Source organism: Leucopleurus acutus (assembly GCF_964270905.1).
Source record: "Leucopleurus acutus genome assembly, chromosome: 5".
NCBI lineage: Eukaryota > Metazoa > Chordata > Mammalia > Artiodactyla > Delphinidae > Leucopleurus > Leucopleurus acutus.
This window is the reverse complement of record NC_139147.1, coordinates 121,129,413-121,150,008: the sequence shown is the minus strand read 5'-3', so window position 1 is coordinate 121,150,008 and position 20,596 is coordinate 121,129,413. Positions and strand designations below refer to the sequence as shown.

Genomic DNA, 20,596 nt, shown 5'->3' with positions numbered 1-20,596 from the left:
TACTCTTCTGCAGAGATCTATAGCTTCTGTGCTGTTCTGCCTAAAAGGAGGTGTAGTCATTGATCTATTCATTCATTCACTCATTCATTTGAACATTCATTCATTTATACATTCATTCTTTCATCAGCTACTATTGCCTGTGTCAAGCACTATGTTAGCTACTAGGGGAACAGAAAACTAAAATAAGGGCCTTGTCCTCAAGAGCTTTTCAATTTAGTAGAGGAGACAGATTAGTAAACAGATGATCAGTGATCAGTGTTGCAATAAAGATACTCCCTGGATGCTATGGGAACACAGAGGAAGTAGATTCCAGCCTGCGCTGGGGGATAGACAGCCAGGAATGCTTTCTGGTAATTCCTTTCTGACTTAATAATTCTATGATTTATTTCTCTACTAAGAAATATAGTTTCATTATTTTCAGATATATAAATAGCTAAGATTTATAGAGAGTAATAAAACAATATATGCATTGCTCAGATTTATAGGGATAAATATATATAAGACTTATGGAGAATAATAAAGCAAGTTCATTAAAATTATAAATCACAATTATAATAATTAAAACAAGTATATTGGGCAATTCCTAGGGTACATGTATGGCTCTTGATAATTGCCTTGCAGTAAAAAAAATTTTTTTTCTACCACATATATGTATCCCCCACACAATAAATGCCTAGTTTTAATCCCTAAAGAACAATGGTGCAAGTTCCTATCAGCTTGATGACTGTGCCAGAATCCCCCCTAAAATCTCAGTTGTTTTGGAGTATCTCCAAGGGATGTCTACACAGGCCCACAAAGCTGTCTGGCTCCCTAGTGATAGCGTTCACGTGTCTTTCCTCTCTTACTGCTGGAAAGCAGTTTGGTGGCTCCTCATAAAGCAGAGAATTACCACATGATCCAGCAATTCCACTCCTAGGTGTATGCCCAACGGGATTGAAAGCAGGGACTCAGACAGACACATGAACACCAGTGTTCACAGCAGCGTTATTAAAATTGCCCAGAAGTGGAAATAACCCAAGTGTCCATTCACAGATGAATGGATAAATAGAATGTTCCTGGTGACGGATGTGCCCACCAAGTCCCCTGAACGGGCCGATGAAGAGGAAGCATCTATCTGTTTCAAGGGTGTTATCTTCTGATGCTCCTAAGATTCTGCACCCTCCCAAGTTGCAGAGACTTGTGAGCCAGGATGAGGACAACACCTTCCTCCCAACTCTGCATCACTCCGTGTCACCTGGGACCCAAGACAACATTACGCACAAAAACTGACCCTTCAGCTCTTCCCCTGTCCACATCCCAAAGCACCTTTCAAAAGTAAAAGCCAAACAAACCAAATATAAAGAAGCAAAGAAGCAAACCAAATCCACTACCCTGTCCACAGGAGTTAACCTTAATTCACGAGCAAGGCCTTTTCACTCGTAATCATCCAGAAGACATTTTGTACTCGTAATGGACAAGAAATGTCAGAAGTTGCTTAATGCCACATACCTAGTCATCTGCATTCAGAGCAGTGATGACCTCACAATTTCTTCAGGAACCATCAGTGGGGAGATGCTTTGCATCATCCAGGTTTCAGTTCAAATGTCACATCGTCAGCCTCAGTCTCTATTACATCACCTTGTTTTATTGTCTTCATGGTACTTATTCCTACCCTACTATTTGTGATCTATTTTATTGTCTCTCTTCCCCCCATAGAGAGTAAACACCATCAGTACGAGAACCTTCACTATTATATCTCCAGAATATAAAAAAGGCCTGACACATATTAAGTATTCAATAAATATTTCATGGATGAATAATACTTTTTCTTCGAGTACTTACCATGTGCTAAGCATGGTTTTTAATACTGTACATGCAATAACTAATTTAATGCCCAAAATGATCCTATGAGGTAGAGAGTATTATTAGCCATATTTTATAGATGAGGAAACTCATCTCAAGGTCATACAGCTAGTATGTAACTCAAGGTCAAGGTCATACAGCTAGTAAGTAACTGTTTTGGTAATCTACTGCTGCATAACAAACAACCCCAAAATTTGGTGGCTTAAAACAACAATGTACTCTTATTTCTTATGGTTTTGTGACTTGACTGGTCTCAGCTGGGTGATTCTTGCTTGAATTATCTCATGCAATTACTATCAGTTCTCAGCTAGGGCTTAAGTTGTCTGAAGGCTTAACTGGGGCTGGTCCTCCAAGATGACTTTCTCACTCATATGTCTGGCACCGCAGCTGGGAATACTGGAACAGCTGGGGGCTGTCTGAGCATCTTTCTCTCTCTCTCCATGAAGCCTCGGTACAAGGCTAGCTTGGGCTTCCTCATAGCATGGCAGTCCTTTTATGGCAGCTAGATTCCCCCAGAGTTCATGTTTTAAGAGACTAAGGCAAAAGCTTTAAGATTTCTCATGCCCCAACCCCAGAAGTCATGTAGTATCACTTCTGTCTCATTCTATTTTTTCATAGGGCCATCCAAGATTCAATGTTTGGGGGTACTAGAAAAAGGCGTGAATACCAGGAGGTGAGGTTATTTAGGGGTCATCTTTGGGGATTCACCACCGTAATAGAAGAGCTGGTATTTGAACCCAGGCAGTCTGGCTCCAGAAACTGCACTCTTAACTATCAATAATATATCATGGGGTATCTCTATTAGGAATTAATGAATAAATTCATTACTTAATTTGTCTAACTAGTGGGGACTATTCTGATGATTTGAGCCTCCAAAAGCAAATTAAAATCCCCATCTCTAAAGACAGAAAATTATTTGCAATTCTTAACTGACAATCCTTTCTCTGCCCCTAAACACCCTAGTCTTAAAAGTTACGGGGCATTCTCAGTTGGTGCTGGGTGAGAGGTGGTTAGCTCGAGGAGAATCAGGGAAGGTTTGGAAGCACTTCTGTGGACAAAGTCTTATGAAAGACCATATTTTAAGTGAAGAAAGGACACAGTGAGTAGGAATGGGTATTTCCAATACCCATGGGAGCTAGCCATGCCCCAAAGGGATTACCATTCAGCTTGAAATGCGTTGGCTTGCAGACAAGTTCTACACAAACACCACCCTTTTATGGCTTATTACAGTCCTGGAAGAGAGGTTGAAAAAAAAAATTTATTGACTACTTTCTTGCATCAGGCGCCGTGCCGAGGGCCTCTCATCTACCACCTCCTTCAATCCTCACGCTACCTTTACAACGCAGGTCTGGCCATGAGAGCCAACTTTGGAAAGTTCTAGAAAGTGCATCACATTCCTAGTAAATAGCTGAAAGATATTTCAGTATGACTCGCCAGTGCCCTTTCTACTAGTCACTGAGTGATGCCATACTTACAACACTCCACCGTGAACCTTGTTACCCTGTGCTACTGTGATCTTTTCCGGGACATCTCCCAGACTAGTGAAAGCCTCCTTGCCACACCAAGCCCTATTCTGGGACATGGTTTTCCAAACATTACAGTCTCCCTGCCCAACCCAGCATCTGATCTCTGAAAGGTCCTTTAAAAATAGTTGTAATGAATTATGATTTCTTCCCAGAAGGTCAATCATAGCCCAGGGCTTTTAGAAAGTCTATATCAGACCTCTATTAGACCCTTACTGAGACAGGCTGGGACCAGGGACCCTCTGCTGCAGTGCTTGCACCTGGGAAAATGTCTCCTCAATCAACAAAATATAAAGAAACTATAAGGGACTAAAAATAACTGCGTGCATGCCCAGTTGGGGCAAATTATGGACAACAAGATACAAAGAGATCAAAAACCCAACTGCCACTTCTGAAGAGCCCGGAGCAAAAACAGGGGTAATGTACACGTCACCTGCACTCAACTCCACCAAAAGGGTAGGCAAGCCACCTAAGCCACACCTCCAGCCCGACCCCTGGACACACCCTTAACCTCACCCCATATAAGGAACCAGCTTGCTGCCCTTCCCCAGAAATGAGCAAGGGAACCCGTTCCTTGTTTTCGCTCCCCCCCTGCTACAGCAGGGGCCCCGATAAAGCACGGCCTGAATTTCTTGTCTGGCCTCTTATCAATTTCTATCGATTAAGGAAGGTCAAGAACCCTAGTCCGTAACACTATCAATTCACTTCTAGGAGCGGTGAGCAGCAATCCAATCCCCACTGGCTTCCCTGTGCTTCTCATCAGCCTGGTCCACAGAACAGCCCATCTGTGACGAAAAGGTCTCTCCCTCCCTCTGCACTTTGGGAAACACTATTTTATTATATTTCATGTCCAGGAGTGTCTTGGGGCTGGGGTGGTGAAAGAGAGGTGATATTTAGTGGCAGGGCTTGTGCAGCTTTAATTGCAACTCCCCACGTCTCTGTGGTGGTTCCATTTATTTTTAGATATTTATATTGGTTTTACAGAGACTTGCCACCTTGACTCTTATATCTGAAGAAAACACTTCTATTCTCCCAAGTCCCTAGAGTAAGAAATTCAAGAGTACCCCCAAAGCGCCACTGCCACTCTCAATAAGGCTGCTAAATTATAAGGTGCAGGGGTGTTTTAGTGATTACGTTTTTCATAGGCTCAAGGAATAATGATCCATGCAGATAAAACTGGACTGTGCAGCAGCTAACCACCGGAACACTTTCCAAACTCTAAAAGCAGGACAATGTGAAAAAAAAAAAAAGAGAGAGAAAGCCTTAGAATTAGGAGCCCTGTAAGTGCTTCTCTGGTCTCCAGCATAGAGCAACCAAGCAATGGAACCACTCTCTTTTTCTTTTTTTTCCGTCAATACCTGATAGATTGCAAGGAATCTGCAAATTTTATGGAACAATTCAAATTTGCCTATAATTTCATATCATAAATTGAACTCTGGGATAGGAGTGTGAAACTAATTCCATCAGTCTTTTTAATAATACAATCTTTAAAACCATTTCTGGGTGTTTTACCTCTGTTAAATGCTTTCTCATTATACAGCTCTTTAATAGAGGGGTTTTAAATGTGTTATCTTTGTGCTCTATTACTATAGTGATGTTTCAGTAAAAATTACTTTTTGTCATTAATATATTAGTAAAGAGAATCTCTTTCAGAAAAAAGAAATACCCAAAGAGGACTCCATTTTCATGGTCTCTCATTTTCTTCTCTACTCATTAAGCCCTTTCTAAGGCATCTACCTTCAACCAGCCCTAAAAATACAAGCAGTACAAATAAGCACATTAATAAAACATCATGTTTTCAATCAATAAAAACATATTTGATTTCCATGTGAGACAGCAAAGAAAAACAAAACAAAACAAGCAACAGAAGCCTTTAAAAGCAAGCAGGAAACTAAACAAATTTAGAAAAATTGGGCTGAGGCCCCAGTGGGAAATCGTCACCTACTTGCTTATTTATTTAGGATTTATATTCCCCCTGCTTCTCAGAAGGACTGAAGGCAGCATGGAAAATGTTTTAATGCTTCCAGTATTTTATCAATTGAAACCTACCTGGGACAGTTTAAGTGTCATAAGAATCGCAAAGTTTCTGAATTATTCTCTCCTAATTAAAAAACAGACAGCATGTAGCTATCGTGTTCTTTTCCCATTCATAGAGTGCTCAAGTTTGGGTATGCAGACATTCTCTGTTAATTGCACTCATCTTTACTAAGGAATTAGATATGAATGATATTAAGTCAAGCACTGCGTTAAATTACTATTCAGGCAGCTGAAGTAACGAAGCCTAGTCTAACAAATGTATAGGTACATTAAAACAAACCCCATAGTTGACTGGAATTTAAATCTCTATATAATTCTAAATCCTACATGTATTTTAAAGCCAGGAAATATGTGTTTAAGGCCAAAATTCCATTCCGCTATCTGTCCTGCTGTGGTTATACCAGGCAAATAACAGTTACAGTAATTTTAGAACCCCTTGCCATATCCTTAGGTATGATTAAGCGACTTAAATGTTGAGTTCCTGTCTAAATTCACTATTTGTTTTCTCAAATTATATACCTAGCCCCAATCTAAATAGAACATCACTATATGTTTCAATTTGCATGCAATGCCATGCCCCACCACTGCTGACTTGCTTTTCATGAAGCCATATGAAGGTTAGTGGGAAGATGTAAACCCCAATCACATTTTCAATCTATCATTTCTCTAAAGTAAATGTGAATGCCATTTAAACTTAATCAGGCTTTTGGAGGATGGATTCAGTATGATGACTTTAACACACATAAGTAACAAAATCACCCCATGGTAAGGAATGCCTTTACGCAACTGTTTATTAGGTGTATTTGGAAATACCAAGGCATGTGTTGTAAAACAGCCCTGTGCTGTCAAACAAAGGACATATAACCATTTCTCAAATCTTAGAGCAGCACAGATGTAAAGTGGGTCATAACATCTTTTATTCTTTGCATGAGGTAATAATTGTTTTCATTTAAATAATCTAAGAACTTCAAAAATTTTTAAAATGTCAATCAGCCTTATTCCACATTATCAATACTTAAAACTACTTACAGTGAGTAGCATAATTATTTACACAACGTAATTGCTACTGATTTTCTTATCTAACTACTCCCTACCAGATTATAAACTCCGTAAGCATAGAAACTATGCCTTGACCTTTTAGCCCTGGGGCCCAGCCCAATGCTCAGTACATAGCGGATGCACAATAAGCATTGAGCGAATGTTTATTTGTTAAATAAGTGCATAACAGTGCATTTGTGTCACCGAGTCAGAAAATGTGCTAGGCTTTTCAAACCATTTGCAGGGATATGAGGCAAGATACAAGTTCTTTAGACCTCACTTTTGCCATTTGTGAAATGGACATACTAACATGTATCCACTGACATCACAGAATTGGATGCAGATGAAGTAACCATTTGTTATTATTTTAGATCTGCGACCTGTATAATAACGAGTATATTTAATTCCAGTTGCATAGAAAAAATAAGGTAGTTAGCAAAATGACAGTACGTGTATTACCTGGGGAATCTGAAGATGTTCTACATATGACAATTTATGCCTTTTTCCTCTGCATGAATTAGCTAAATAAGGAAAACTTTGCCACATACTTTTGGCTTAAATAGGACTGACTCTATTCATTGCTATAATTCTCCTTCCATTTCTGGCATAAGTCTGTGACTTTCTGATCAGCCCACATTATTTACTTCAGAGTTAAAGGAACCACCAAATTTTAAACTGCTCAAATGTTTGCTGGTTTTTTCCCAAGCCAGATGTCTGCTCAAAATAATAACTGAAACCTTCAATAATCTGCTCTCTAATTTCAGTACCTTCAAACTTTTTTTTGGAAATAAAAAAGAGATATAAATCATAAACAAATACCTTGTAATTCTGATAATGTTTTATAACAATAAGACCACATACATGAATAATCTCATTTTTAAAAACTGTTTTGTAAATTATGCCCACCTTTAAATCTAAGAACAAAACCATTTTCACTGACATCTGCATACCAACTGCTGCTTCTGGTAGATAACAACAGCAATTCAGATGCAATATTTAGTTGTTAACTTTGGGAACCAATTTAAAATAACAATTCCTACATACCTATTCGAGGAGAGTTCCCAGAATGTTCTAGGCTTCAAGTTTCCTCTAATTTGCATAGTTGCTATAAACCAAGTCTCAGCTGGTTCCACTTAGTTGGCCATACCATATGCAGCCCAAGTCAAACTCGGAATAGAGTTGCTTTCACAAGGTATTATTTTGCTACTAAAGCCTCTTTTCTTTTTCTTTTTTAAATTGTGTCAAATTATCAATATGAATCTCCAATTCTACTGGGATTATAAAATGAACAAGTTATCGATGAAAAGATCAAGGAACCGAAGGATTGGGTGACATGCCAAGTTTGCAATGAATTTATAAGGAAACCGTTAATAGAATGGTGATCTTTGTGCTGGTGGACCCAAGAAAGCAAGGTGCCTGTTGGGTTTTATTTCCCTTCCCACCCAGAGCCTGGGGAATGCGTCATCCCAGGCAGCCTCCCATGCTCGTATCTCCCAGGTGTTCATCTGTGTGTCTCCAGCACCTACAGCCGTGCTTCGTGGGTTCTTGGTAAACGTGCCTTGCCAGTGTAGCAGTCCCACATCCCACTGGCTGTGCTCTTTTTGACACTGGTCAACTCTCCCTGACTTGTTTTAGGGATCTCAGAGGTCTCTTACTGTCTCCTGCACAGTCTTGCCCCTTTGGGCACATGTACCCAGCAGGGGGACCACTGTGATAGAGCGGTCCAGGTGGTGGTATGTCAATACTTGGAGTTTCATTTCTTGTTGCCAGGCTTGGTACAGGCGCAGTTCTCATTGTTCAATCACTTTGGGTGACTTTTGCCTCAACCCAGTCATGTTGTCCTTCCAAGCCTGCTTAGAAGACCAGCCACCATTTTCCAAAAATTATACTTCCCTTAGCTGTCAAATCATACTTAAGTCCTACCCACCCCCCATGTATGCAGACTTGGTATTTTATGCAGATGCCCCTTAGGTTACAGTCCTGAACCTCAACTCTTATGAGAAACTAAGAAACCCTCAACTCCATCGTTAGTAACAAAATATTTAACAATTTCTTAACCCTCAAATTCTCTGATTTGAGCTCTAGCCATACGTTTTTTAGAACACACTCAGCAAAATTAATTAGTAAAACCTAAGCGTAGTTGAGGTCACCAAGAGTTGGTGGCCAGAAAGATATAGTTGAGTCAAGAGGCTTGAGTTCCAGTCACAGCTTTGGCACGACACAGAACAAGCATCAGCTTCCTCGTTTGCAAAGCAGAAGTACAACTAAGCAGCACGGAGCACGTGCCTCCTCAACATATCTTCACATGAGTAAAATAAACCTCGAAATTTTTCCAGAACAGCACTGTCCAAAGGAACTTTTTGTGATGATGGAAATATTCATATTATATACTGTCCAATATGGTGGCTGCCATCTACATGTGGCCATTGAGCATCTGAAATATGGCCAGGGTGACAGAGGAACTGGAGTTTTAATTTTTAACTTAATTTTAATTAGTTTAAATTTAAATAGCCAATGTTGATAGTGTATTTAGACAGTGCAGCCGTCCAAGAAATAGCAAGGAAAATTTTAAAGTCCTATAATTTAAGGGCAAATCTAAATTTCCAACCTGCAAGCTGTACTTCCATCTCAGAAAGTCCAATACAAATGGCTAGAAAGTTTGCTTGTGGCCACTAGCCTTCACCTTTCTCAAAGTATACAGACGTTAACAGTAGGCTTTTCCCACCTCCACGCCCCCACTGATAAGATAGAGTTTGATGAAGAGGATTTGGTGGTGAAAGCCACCTTGCTGGGGCACATCTCCAGTCTGGAAGAATGGACTGCAAAGCAGATGAGCGGTGAGAAGCAGGATCTTTCTGGCTACAGGAACTTGAGTTTGGGGGCTACTCTGAGACTCTTCCGTCTTGAGGGGTCTCTATGATGTTGAATAGCCAGTGGGAATTCTACTCTTGGTTTACTGACTGCAGGAGCTGGAAAATGGACTGGATCCACTGGTTTCCAGAAAGCCTCTAATGGACTGCCTTGGATGAGGCCACACCAGAGCACAGCCCTGTCTGGAGCAGATGTCAAGCAAGGGTCCAGAGCCTGGTGCGTTGGGCCTCTTGGCTGGTGCCACTCCACCCTAGCTGCATTCAGAACTACTAAGACAACTGCTTTAGGGAGAAGAGTCCACATTTCTTCATCTCCTTGGTTATCCCTCTTGTCCATTCTACCACCTTCTCTCTCCTGGAGGCCACACAGCTTCCTAATCGGTCTCCCTGTTTCCACTCTTAATGCCCTACAATTCATCTTCCACACAGCAGCCAGAATGATCTTTTAAAATCAGAACATCTCACTCCTTTGCTTAAGATTCTCCAGTGGCTTCCTACTCTTCTTCACCATGGCCTACAGGCCCCTGCTCACCTTTTTTACTTCTCCCATCGTCCCGCTAACTCATTCTGTTCCAGCCACAGTGACCTCCTGGCTGTTCCTCAGACAAATCAAGCTTGTCTGTACCTCAGGGCCTTTGCACCCACCGGTCCCTCTGCCTAAAATGCTCTTCCCCAGACTTTCACATGGCTGGATCCTTATCACTCAGGCCTCAGCTCAAATGTCACTTCCTCAGAGTGGTCATTCCCAACCACCTCATCCATAGTTACTTCTATCCCACCACTATGTTATGTTTGTTGGTTTTTTCTACATATTTCTTGAGGTATATTTAACATATTATAAAACTCACCCATTTTAACGGCACAATTAAATAACTTTTAGTAACTATACCAAGTCGTACAACCATCACCATAGGTCATTTCCACCTTTGAGATCCCTCATGACCATTAACTGTTCATCTCCATACCTATCGCCTGCCCCAGGCAACCACTAATCTACTCTCTGTCTCTACAGATTTGCCCTTTGGGAATTGGAATATGGTTATTATCTAATATTCCACTGCTCTGTTTTATTTTATTTTAAAAAATTTTTTATTGTGGTAAAATATACATAACATAAAATGTACCATTTTCACCATTTTGAAGTGTATGGGTCAGTGGCATTAAGTTGTGCAACGATCACCATCACCCATCTCCAGAACCTTCTCATCTTTCCCAACTGAAACTCTGTATCCATTAAATACTAACTCTCATTCCTCTACTCCCCCAGCCCGTGGAAACTACCATTCTACTTCCTGTCTCTATGATTTTGATTACTGTAGGTGCCTCATGTAAGCAGAAGCACACAATAGTTGTTCTTTTGTCACTGGCTTATTTCACTTAGCATAATGTCTTCAAGGTCCACCCATGTTGTGGCATGTGTCAGAATTTCCTTACTTTTTAAGGCTGAGTAATGTTCTTTTGTATACCATATTGTGTTTGTCCATTCATCTATGGATAGATACTTGGGTTGCTTCCACCTTTTGGCTATTGTGAATAATGCTGCCATGAATATGGACGTATAAATATCTGTTCAAATCCCAGCTTTAACTTCTTTGGGGTATATACCCCGAAGTGGGATTTCTGGGTAATATGGTAATTCTAAGTTTAATTCCTTGAGAAAGTATCCTATTGTTTTCCACAGCAGCTGCACCATATTACACTCCTACCAGCAATGCACAAGGGTTCCAGTGTCTTCACATCTTTGCCAACACTTATTATTTTCTGTTTCTTCAATAGCAGCCATTCTGATGGATATGAAGTGGTATCTATTTTATTTTTATAATTCAGTTATCACTATGTAATATTTTCTTGTTTACTTGTTTGTTTAAATATTAACTGCCTGTCTCTCCAAACTAAGATGCTAGCTGCATGAGGGCAAGGAGCTTGGCTGCCTTGTCCACCAAAACTCCAGTAGTACCCAAGACCCAACACACATTTGCTGAATGAATGACAGACCTTAGGGCTACCAGCTTCTACAAGCTTTAGTGCTACCACAGTCCTCCTTCTTTTATCAACCCAAGGATATACAGAAGCTAGGGAGCTCCCTTCTTCTACTCTGACACACCAGAGGATCATGAAGAAGAACCGGGAATATTTTTTCCAACGATTCAGTGCTTTTCCTTGTGAAATACAAAGAAATGAAGATATTTTGAAACTGAGATCTTGAGAGCATCCAAGGCCTTTGGGAACATTCTGCTGAGGCTGTAATTATAACCAGGAGAATGTACTGGGCTCCTCTGGAAGTTCTTCGTGCTACTCATATGCAAACATAAAAGAGGCAGTCCCTTGAAACAGAATCAAATGGCTAAGAGTGAAAACTATAAAGCTTTTCACTAGAAAAGCAAATTGTGCAGTCCTTTCTTGTGCATTACCTATCCTTTCTAAAAATATATATTTTTCAAAAAGGCTGGCATTTGCTCAACTTTTTTACTCAACTTTTGAGCATTAGCTCAGGCAGCCTGGGCAAACCACAAATAAATATGTCACAGAGACTGCTTGTTGTTTGCTTGTTTTCCCTTCTTTCCACAGTTGATAGAAGACTTTTATTCAAAAGAAGACTCTTGAATTTTAGCGGAGCACATGGATTCCTGACATGAAGACTTCATTTCAGGGCTTCCCTGCAGCTAGAAGTGGCCATGTAACTAATAACTAACCAGTGCAATGTAAACAGCAAGGTGCAGGTAATTCTGCACAATGTCCTTAAAGGGAGGATCTGTGCCCTTCCTCTCTTCCTTTTTGTTGGCTAAACCATGAACCTGATGGCTGGAACTTGAGCACACATCTAAGCAGATACTGAGTGCCTAATGATTTGAGGCTGCCACACCCATCTTGGATTGCCTTCCTCCAGATTCCTTTACATGGGAGAGAACCAAGCTTCTGGTTGAGCGACTGTTACTTTGCATCTCTGTTACTAGGAGCCAACCTAGTCCTCACGCACACAGAATCTTTCCTGTAAGATTACAGGAGAACCCAAGCACAGAAATAAGTGCTTCCTGGATACACATAACAAAGTCTATTGTTCCATCAAAGTCTGAGCTGCTTTAAAGCTGATGCCAAGCCCAGCTTAGCCAATATACTAAGGGGGTGGCAGTGATCTGCCATATTGCCTACCAGTCAGAAGAAAGGATGAGTCAATACTAGCAACAACGGTAACGGTGGTAGCTAACGTTTAGTGAGCACTTCTTGTAACGCAGACACTCAGCCAAAAAGCTTTATACATACCATCTCATGTTATCTTCACAACAGTCCATAACACGGCTTCTGAGTGATGGCATGAGAGCCAGCATGCCTCACCTTGACATTGTACCCATAAGGAGCATCCGTTATACTTCCTCTTTCCCACACATAAAAATAAGGTAGTCAGGCCTCTGCGAGGGCACACCCCTCCTTTACCAAGGACAGCTTTCACTGGACACCCTTCCCCACCTCCAGAACTAACATTGCCCCGAAGACCCAAAACACTGGGCTAACCATGGAGTCTACTTGCTAGGCACATGGTGCCTCTCAGTCACTAATTTCCTTGGGTCATTTTTAACTTACAGCCATTTAATCATAACTGAAACACAACTATAACATAAAAACCAAGTTACATGTTTGTTTCGGAGCCTTATTTCACATTTATGCTAATATCAATATTGCAGAGCTAGTTTTCATGACCATCCTCTCCTGGCCCCATGTGTTGCAATAACATAATGAAATCTGTACCAATTCATTAGATAGCCGATATTTTACAGGAGAGCATCAATGCATATAGGAACTGACTTTTATTTAAGGAAGGAGACCCCCTCATATCTGCCTGTCAAATGACCTTCTTGGTGGGAAGGCCTCACTGCAAAATAGGCTTTACTTCATAGAAAGTTGGACTTACCCAATGCTTGATCAAGTCAGTTTATATGATTGTTCTAGACCTCAGCTTCCTCATCTATAAAATGGGGATAATAATACTTCCTCACAGTGATTTCAAAGATTCAGTGAGATTATGCTTGTTACCTACTTGGCACAGTGCCTGGCACCCAGTAAGTGCTCAATAAGAGGTACCTACTTTTAAAAATCATTAATTCATGGGTGGTACAATCTGACTGAATGAAGCTTTCAGTGAACTAATGTGTTCAAGTACCAAACAACTTCCCAAAATTGAAAAAAATGAAGAAGATAATGGTCACTACTATGCTCACTTGGAAAGATGACTCACTCTAGCTGACTAAATCCAGACTTTTTTTTTTAAGGCTGGCTGTCTCTAAATCTGATTTCTTACCTTGACTCAGCATAATCTATGCCATTAGTAACCAACCTGGGCATTTTGTTAGTTTTTGTTTTTAGGCTTTTTCTCCCCTAAGTTATTGTTATTATCTATTCTTAGATTGCCTTTAGTGGTGGTTTTAAGTCAGAGACATTAAGTGGGATTGTTTTTTTTCTTTCCCCTTTTTTTCCCCCTAATGGTTATAAAGTAGTCAGAGGTGAGTACTACCTTTGATCTTCTATCCGCCACTGGGAGACATTTATGAAAGGCACAGGCACCAAATAGCTTCTAGAAGTCTCTATGATGGGCCTTTGCCTGAAGATAGCCTTAATTTTGAATCCATGAAACTCAGCTGAGTCAGACTGGGTTTTCAGACACACATCTGCTTTAAGAATTTATCCCTGCAAGCATTATCTCGAGCCTTTCTAACTGTTAATGCAGGGCACCACTAGTTCTGTTAAAAATCTCCCAGATAGTAGAGATAAATCCAACATTTCACTATTATAGACATTTGCCCCCAACCGAAATTCTGACAGCAGAGGAAAAAAGCAGCAGCTCTTCCACTGTTTCCGGTATTCACTTTTGGAGAATACCCTCTTAAAAAATGCTTACTGTGATTTTCCAGGTACATTTGCTATTTGGAGGGTACACTCCAGGAAAACCTTCGCTGCCAATAAAGCCAGACTCTCCAGTAAGAATGCCGCCACATGTGAAAACAGGTCTGGGAAAATAAAAGAAGACAAGAAATTTGAAACACTGTCTAACAATTTAATGTCAATTTCAGAAAGATGCAGTCTATTAATATGGATCAAGTGAATACTGACAATTGACTGCCTGCATCATAGACGGGATTTGAAATACTTGTTAGCTCTTAGAATAAATTCTAGCCTGCTAAAACATTCAGTCCAGCTGCCATCTGTCTCCACCATAGTAACAAGATCAATCTATCCATCCATCCGTATGCAGTCAAGTCCTCCACGCAAGTGGTAAGATCTTACAGGAAAACGGTAAATGGAAATTTTAACTGCGGGGGTGGGGGGGGTGGGGGGGAGAGAGAGTTAGAGCTAGGCTCCGTGAAGTGCATGGTTTTAAAGCTAGACAAGTAATTGGTTAATATTTAAAAAAGTTTTAATTTCCTGGATTTGGAGAGATGCCTAATTCTCTCTTTGTTTGAAAATCGTTGGCCATTGGCAGAACCTTCCATTGAAAAGGAGAAGGCAAAGTTGGCCATAGGGCGGGTCTCCCGGCCCAGGTCCTGGAGCCATCTGGCAGCTCAGAGGTTGAAGAGTTAAACTTGCCAAGAGCCGCTCCCCGGGCGCCGGGCAACTCGCGTTTTTCCCTAGGCTTCTGTCTCTGGGCAAAGCCTCTCCGGGGAAGAAAACAGGAGTAAAGCAAAGTCCACACATTTGGGTCCCAGTGCTTCCCAGCGCCCGCCTGAACTTTCGGGGAGAGGAGAGGTGGTGGCCGGCCAGCTGCGGGGCCGTGGGGCGGGCGGAGCTGGGGGGCGCCGGAAGGAGCCCCGAGGACGGGCGCCATCCCGGGGTCCTGGTGGCGTGTGGGTCCCCCGGCGCCCCGAAGCGGAGTGGGTAAAGCCAAGCCGTGGGCGAGGGAAAGAGAGGGCGGAAGGGAGGGAGCGCGGGCGGGGGTCGCGTTACCTCTCCGGGGGCTGCGGCCGCGAGTGCTGGGCGGCGGCGGCCAGCAGCAGGCAGAGCGGGGCCCAGGCGCCCGCGCCCCTCATGGCCGGTGGAGACGCTCGGGGCTCGCCCCACCCCGGCGCGCACCCCGGAGCACCGCGCGCTCTGCACCGGCCCGGACTCTCGCCCCGGCGCGCCCCGCAACACGGCGAGCCCTCTCCCGCTCTCTCGCACGCGCCGCCGCGGGGCAGCCCAGGTAGCCGGGCGTGCACGGCAGGCGGGGCCGGGCGCTTTTCTAGAGGCGATTACGGTGCAGTCTGCCTCGCCGCTTAATTTCCCCTGAGGAGTTGCTCTGGCAGCCACAGGCCACTGCTGAATATCCCGTTTGTTCTCTGGCGGCGAGAGGGGGCGGCTCCCAGGCGGGAGCCGCCTCCTCTCTAGGGGCGGGCGGGGTGGCGGGCGGCTCCTCGCTGGCACCCCGGGACCCGCACCCCGCTCACATCCCTCGGGCAGGGGCTGTGGAGAGAAGGATGAAAGGGAATCCCCTGCCGCGTGGTACCCAAATGGGACCTGGCGCCCTGATCCACAGATGATGGGGTGGGAGGGGTGTTGGAGGGGGGTAGCCTTGGTTTGGTTTGCTTTGGGGAGTGTTTTTCTCTAGTTGCTTTCAAATAAAAAGTATTCGCGCTTGCTGATTGCTGCAAAAGAGGGTTCCTCCTTCCGACATCTAGATCCAAAGAAAGAAAAGAGAAAATAGAAGAGAGATTCTACTATATTTTAAACTCCTCCTCTAATTCTCTTACTTTACACACACAGAATCTCAGTAGATTCTTTTTGCTTTTACTGGTGTGTGAGAACAGGGAGATAGGTTCTGTCCGGGAGGCGGGGGGCGGTGTAGAAGTGAGTTTTCAGCCGTGTGATTAGTGAGTGACTTGTCATTACCGTGACAAATAACGGAGACAAACTCCGGATCTTCAGCTCTCACCACCCCATGTTACGTCCTGAGAATAGCGCTTCTTTGCTGGCGCCTCTTTCTTCTTCAAAGATCTTTTCCAACGATGCCTTTTTCTGTAGTATTGATTAGTTGAGATGTACAGAGAATTTGTTTTTCTAAGAACAATTGCAGTCTTATGGAATCAAGGCTTTCTTTATTACTTTTAATTAATTTTAATTAAAAATAATTTAAAATATTTATTTTGCTAAGTGCTTCCCAATAACCAGGGATTAATAAAAGAAAAACAAGAATGGAATGGAGTCATTGGATTTTTCAATGACCACATCACCACAAGGGGATATAGCTGAATTCAGATGCCTCATTGGTGTTGTTCCTCCTAAAGTATTTTCACCATTCTAAGCAAAAAAATTAAGCCTTAAAATAATCCTTATCAAGACTTCATTTTTTTCTTTTTTTAAATTAATTAATTAATTCTTTTATTCTTGGCTGCATTGGGTCTTCATTGCTGGGCGCATGCAGACTTTCTCTAGTTGCGGCCAGCGGGGGCTACTCTTCGTTGGGGAGCGGGGGCTTCTCATTGCGGTGCCTTCTCTTGTTGCGGAGCACGGGCTCTAGGCACGTGGGCTTCAGTAGTTGTGGCACACAGGCTTAGTTACTCCACGGCATGTAGTATCTTCTTGGGCCAGGGCTCGAAACCGTGTCCCCTGCATTGGCCGGCAGATTCTTAACCGCTGTGCCACCAGAGAAGTCCTAAGATTTCATTTCTAATAATGAGCCTACAGTGTTAAGAACATAAATACTCCAGGCAAGGAAATAAGCAACAGAGAATGGCGGCAGAGAATAATCTCACTTTTTAGAGGAGGGGAATCCAGGAGTCAATAGTAGGAACCAGAATTTCCCTGTGGGGTTTAGATTTTCTTACTATTTTTGAAAATGCAAAGGAAAAAAACACCAAGAATTACAACTTGTTAAAAATTTTCTGAAGGCACCACACCCTGTATGACTTAAAAAAAAAAAAAAAGGATTACAGAACTTGGCAAACTACATTATGTGCTGAAACCTACACCCTCAACCCAATAAAATTGTTTTAAAAGAGCAAATAGGAAAATAAATGATTGTTTATTTTGCACACATTTCAAGAATATGCTGTCCAACAGCATACGTATTTTAGATGATATTTTATTAAAAAGTCATAGTTTTAAATTATGAAGTGAAAATATTGCTTAATTCACTTTCTGGTAATGATTTGAAGTGATCATAGCCAGAAAATACTTCATTCTTCAAAACTAAGTTTTCAAAATTTAAAATTAAAAAACAAAGTGTGAAATATGACTAAATGGATAGAAAACTATTTGGACATAAATATGCAACAACTCTTTTCTTAATTTACAGACTGATAACTGCGTTTATATCCTCACTAAAAAGTTAGGGTTCCAACACTGATAGTTCTGTTGTTGAGACATGTAGAAAGACACTGATGTTACCATGTGATTTTAAAAATTTACTAAGACATTATTATTTGCTCTTAGAAACGCATATTTAACTTGGAACTACAGTTCTTTTTTTTTAACATCTTTATTAGAGTATAATTGCTTTACAATGGTGTGTTAGTTTCTGCTTTACAACAAAGTGAATCAGTTATACATATACATATGTTCCCATATCTCTTCCCTCTTGCGTCTCCCTCCCTCCCACCCTCCCTATCCCACCCCTCTAGGTGGTCACAAAGCACGGAGCTGATCTCCCTGTGCTATGCGGCTGCTTCCCACTAGCTATCTACCTTACGTTTGGTAGTGTATATATGTTCATGCCACTCTCTCACTTCGTCACAGCTTACCCTTCCCCCTCCCCATATCCTCAAGTCCATGCTCTAGTAGGTCTGTGTCTTTATTCCCATCCTACCCCTAGGCTCTTCATGACATTTTTTTTTCTTAGATTCCATATATATGTGTTAGCATACGGTATTTGTCTTTCTATTTCTGACTTACTTCACTGTGTATGACAGACTCCAGGTCCATCCACCTCACTACGAATAACTCAATTTCGTTTCTTTTTCTGGCTGAGTAATATTCCATTGTATATATGTGCCACATCTTCTTTATCCATTCATCTGTTGATGGACACTTAGGTTGCTTCCATGTCCTGACTATTGTAAATAGAGCTGCATTGAACATTTTGGTACAGTTTTGACCAAAATTATAAAGCTTAAATGTCCTGAGAAGCTTAATGTGTCAAAATTGAGACACACCCAAGTGGACTCTGAAGGTTTGTGTAAGGTCCATTTCTGTGAGACCGATTTCTGGACTTCAGAGATGCAGCGTTGGTATAATGGTAGGGAGCCGCTAAAACTCCAGGCACTAGGAAAGGAGAGAGGTGGAGAGAACCAAACCCCTGCGGGTGCAGAGTGGTTGGTGAAGTGATCCTTGTTGTCCAAAGTATATATTACCCAGTCTCTGCAGTTAACCAAGTTGCACAGAGACTCAAAATCATGGGAATACGAGAATACTCACCAATGAACTGACCACTTATAAAATTAGACCCCGCTCATAGTACTTTGTTGCATAATATTAGCACCTAGCTGGACCCAGTATGTCAACATCTTTGTTGGTTAGTCACTGGTCAATTCATCAACCTTGTAAACATCTGAAAGTGCAACAGAAATACAATGCACATTTAATCCATGGTGCAGTACTGATCTTGTAAAAGATGCAGAATCTCGTAAGATGGATGCAAGTGATATTGAAAGAAGTGGAGGAATGATGGACTTCTTTGACAAATGAACACCTGGATGAATTACTCCAGTGAACAACTGAAGGAAAAAAACTAAAGGTCGCTGACCAAAAAAGAATGATTTTTAATGCCAAAAATATTAAAGACATGCCCATGCGAACAATTGATTCCCTATGCTACTTTTTCAAAAGTAACATTCTACTTTATGATGTTGTGAAAATCAAAGGTGAAGGGAAGAATGCTTATATTTTGCTCGACTGTAATTTCGTAGGGAAAATTGTGCTAAAAATTCCAGATTTGATTCATTCTTTGTTTATTATGAGAATTGGCACATAGCTGCAAATATAGATGAAATTTTGTTAACTACAAAATAAATTTAACTTAAAAAATTTCAGCTTCATTTTTGAAGGTAAAACCCTAAACACTTTTTTAATATCTGCTATGAAACTTTGGAACCTGTTTTAAGTAAGTGGCCTTTTCCAGTACAGTAAATCTCAGGTATGGATTCATTCAAAATCTCAGATAATTTTTCCAACTATCTTGAAAAGTACCTGAGCAACAATCCAGGGGACTGCATCAGGTTGAGGGGGAGAGGCCGGGAGAGGACATAATGGTGGGCTGGGCTCTACCCCTGGATCCCTCCCATTGTTCTTTTAGAGGCATGAGCCATATCTGGAACTCAGGTGTGGTCTGTGCTTCCTTGAACGTGACACTGCTCCAGCTGCACCACATGTGTCTCTAGATTTATAAGTGCTCCAAATGTATAAAAGGAATGAAAAGTATCTGGAAAGCAAATAGTGTGGAAATTCTTTTATGCAGCCCAACTTAGTGACAATACTGTTCGTGACATTTCCATAACATCTGTCATTCTGCAAAACTATCAAACTGGAATATCCCCATATTCTTTTACCTAGGAAAATATAATAGTGTAGAGTTATGATATTAATACTTTACTGATGAAGTGTCTTTTCTGAATTCAGCTTTTCAGATACTATCAACTTTTAGGAACTCTGTAATCTTTGAATTCTTGTGCACAGGTCTATCAGTAGATACTCTTGTGAACAAGGATTTTTAGAAATAGAAGTTAGTTCGAAAAAAAAAAGTTCAATTTTTTTTATAACTTTATTTATTTTATTTATTTATTTTTGGCTGAGTTGGGTCTTCGTTGCTGCGCGCGGCCTTTCTCTATTTGCGGCGGGCTGGGGCTACTGTTCGTTGCGGTGCACGGGCTTCTCATTGCGGTGGCTTCTCTTGCTGTGAAGCACGGGCTCTAGGCATGCGGGCTTCAGTAGTTGTGGCACGTGGACTCAGTAGTTGTGGCTCACTGACTCTAGAGCGCAGGCTCAGTAGTTGTGGCGCACGGGCTTAGTTGCCCTGTGGCATGTGGGATCTTCCTGGACCAGGGCTCGAACCCATGTCCCCTGCATTGGCAGGCAGATTCTTAACCACTGTGCCACCAGGGAAGCCCTAGTTCAATTTTTTTGATGTTTGGAAGCATACTATTCCTCCTGAGAATAGAACATTGGAGGGGAATTGTACTGGTTAGGCTTCTTAGCTACAAGCAATTGAGTCCACACTGGCTGATTCAAGCAGTATGAGGGATGTATTTTAAAACAAGGTAGTTCACATTACCGTTACAAGAACTGGAGAAACTTATTCCAAGGCTATTTTTCCCAGAATAGTGGCCA

General features: G+C 41.7%; 1 protein-coding gene across 1 annotated transcript in view; it reads right to left on the bottom strand.

Moving 5' to 3' along the window:
* PCOLCE2 (procollagen C-endopeptidase enhancer 2) overlaps positions 1-15,592 on the bottom strand; it is a 71,367-nt gene extending 55,775 nt beyond the window's left edge. The window contains exons 1-2 of the mRNA XM_082839328.1: positions 15,245-15,592; positions 14,202-14,310 (exon numbers count right to left, since the gene is read on the bottom strand). Coding sequence (XP_082695454.1) covers positions 14,202-14,310; positions 15,245-15,327 — 192 coding nt within the window. The 5' untranslated portion in view covers positions 15,328-15,592. The remainder of the gene's footprint in view (positions 1-14,201; positions 14,311-15,244) is intronic.
* Positions 15,593-20,596: the final 5,004 nt, after the last annotated feature.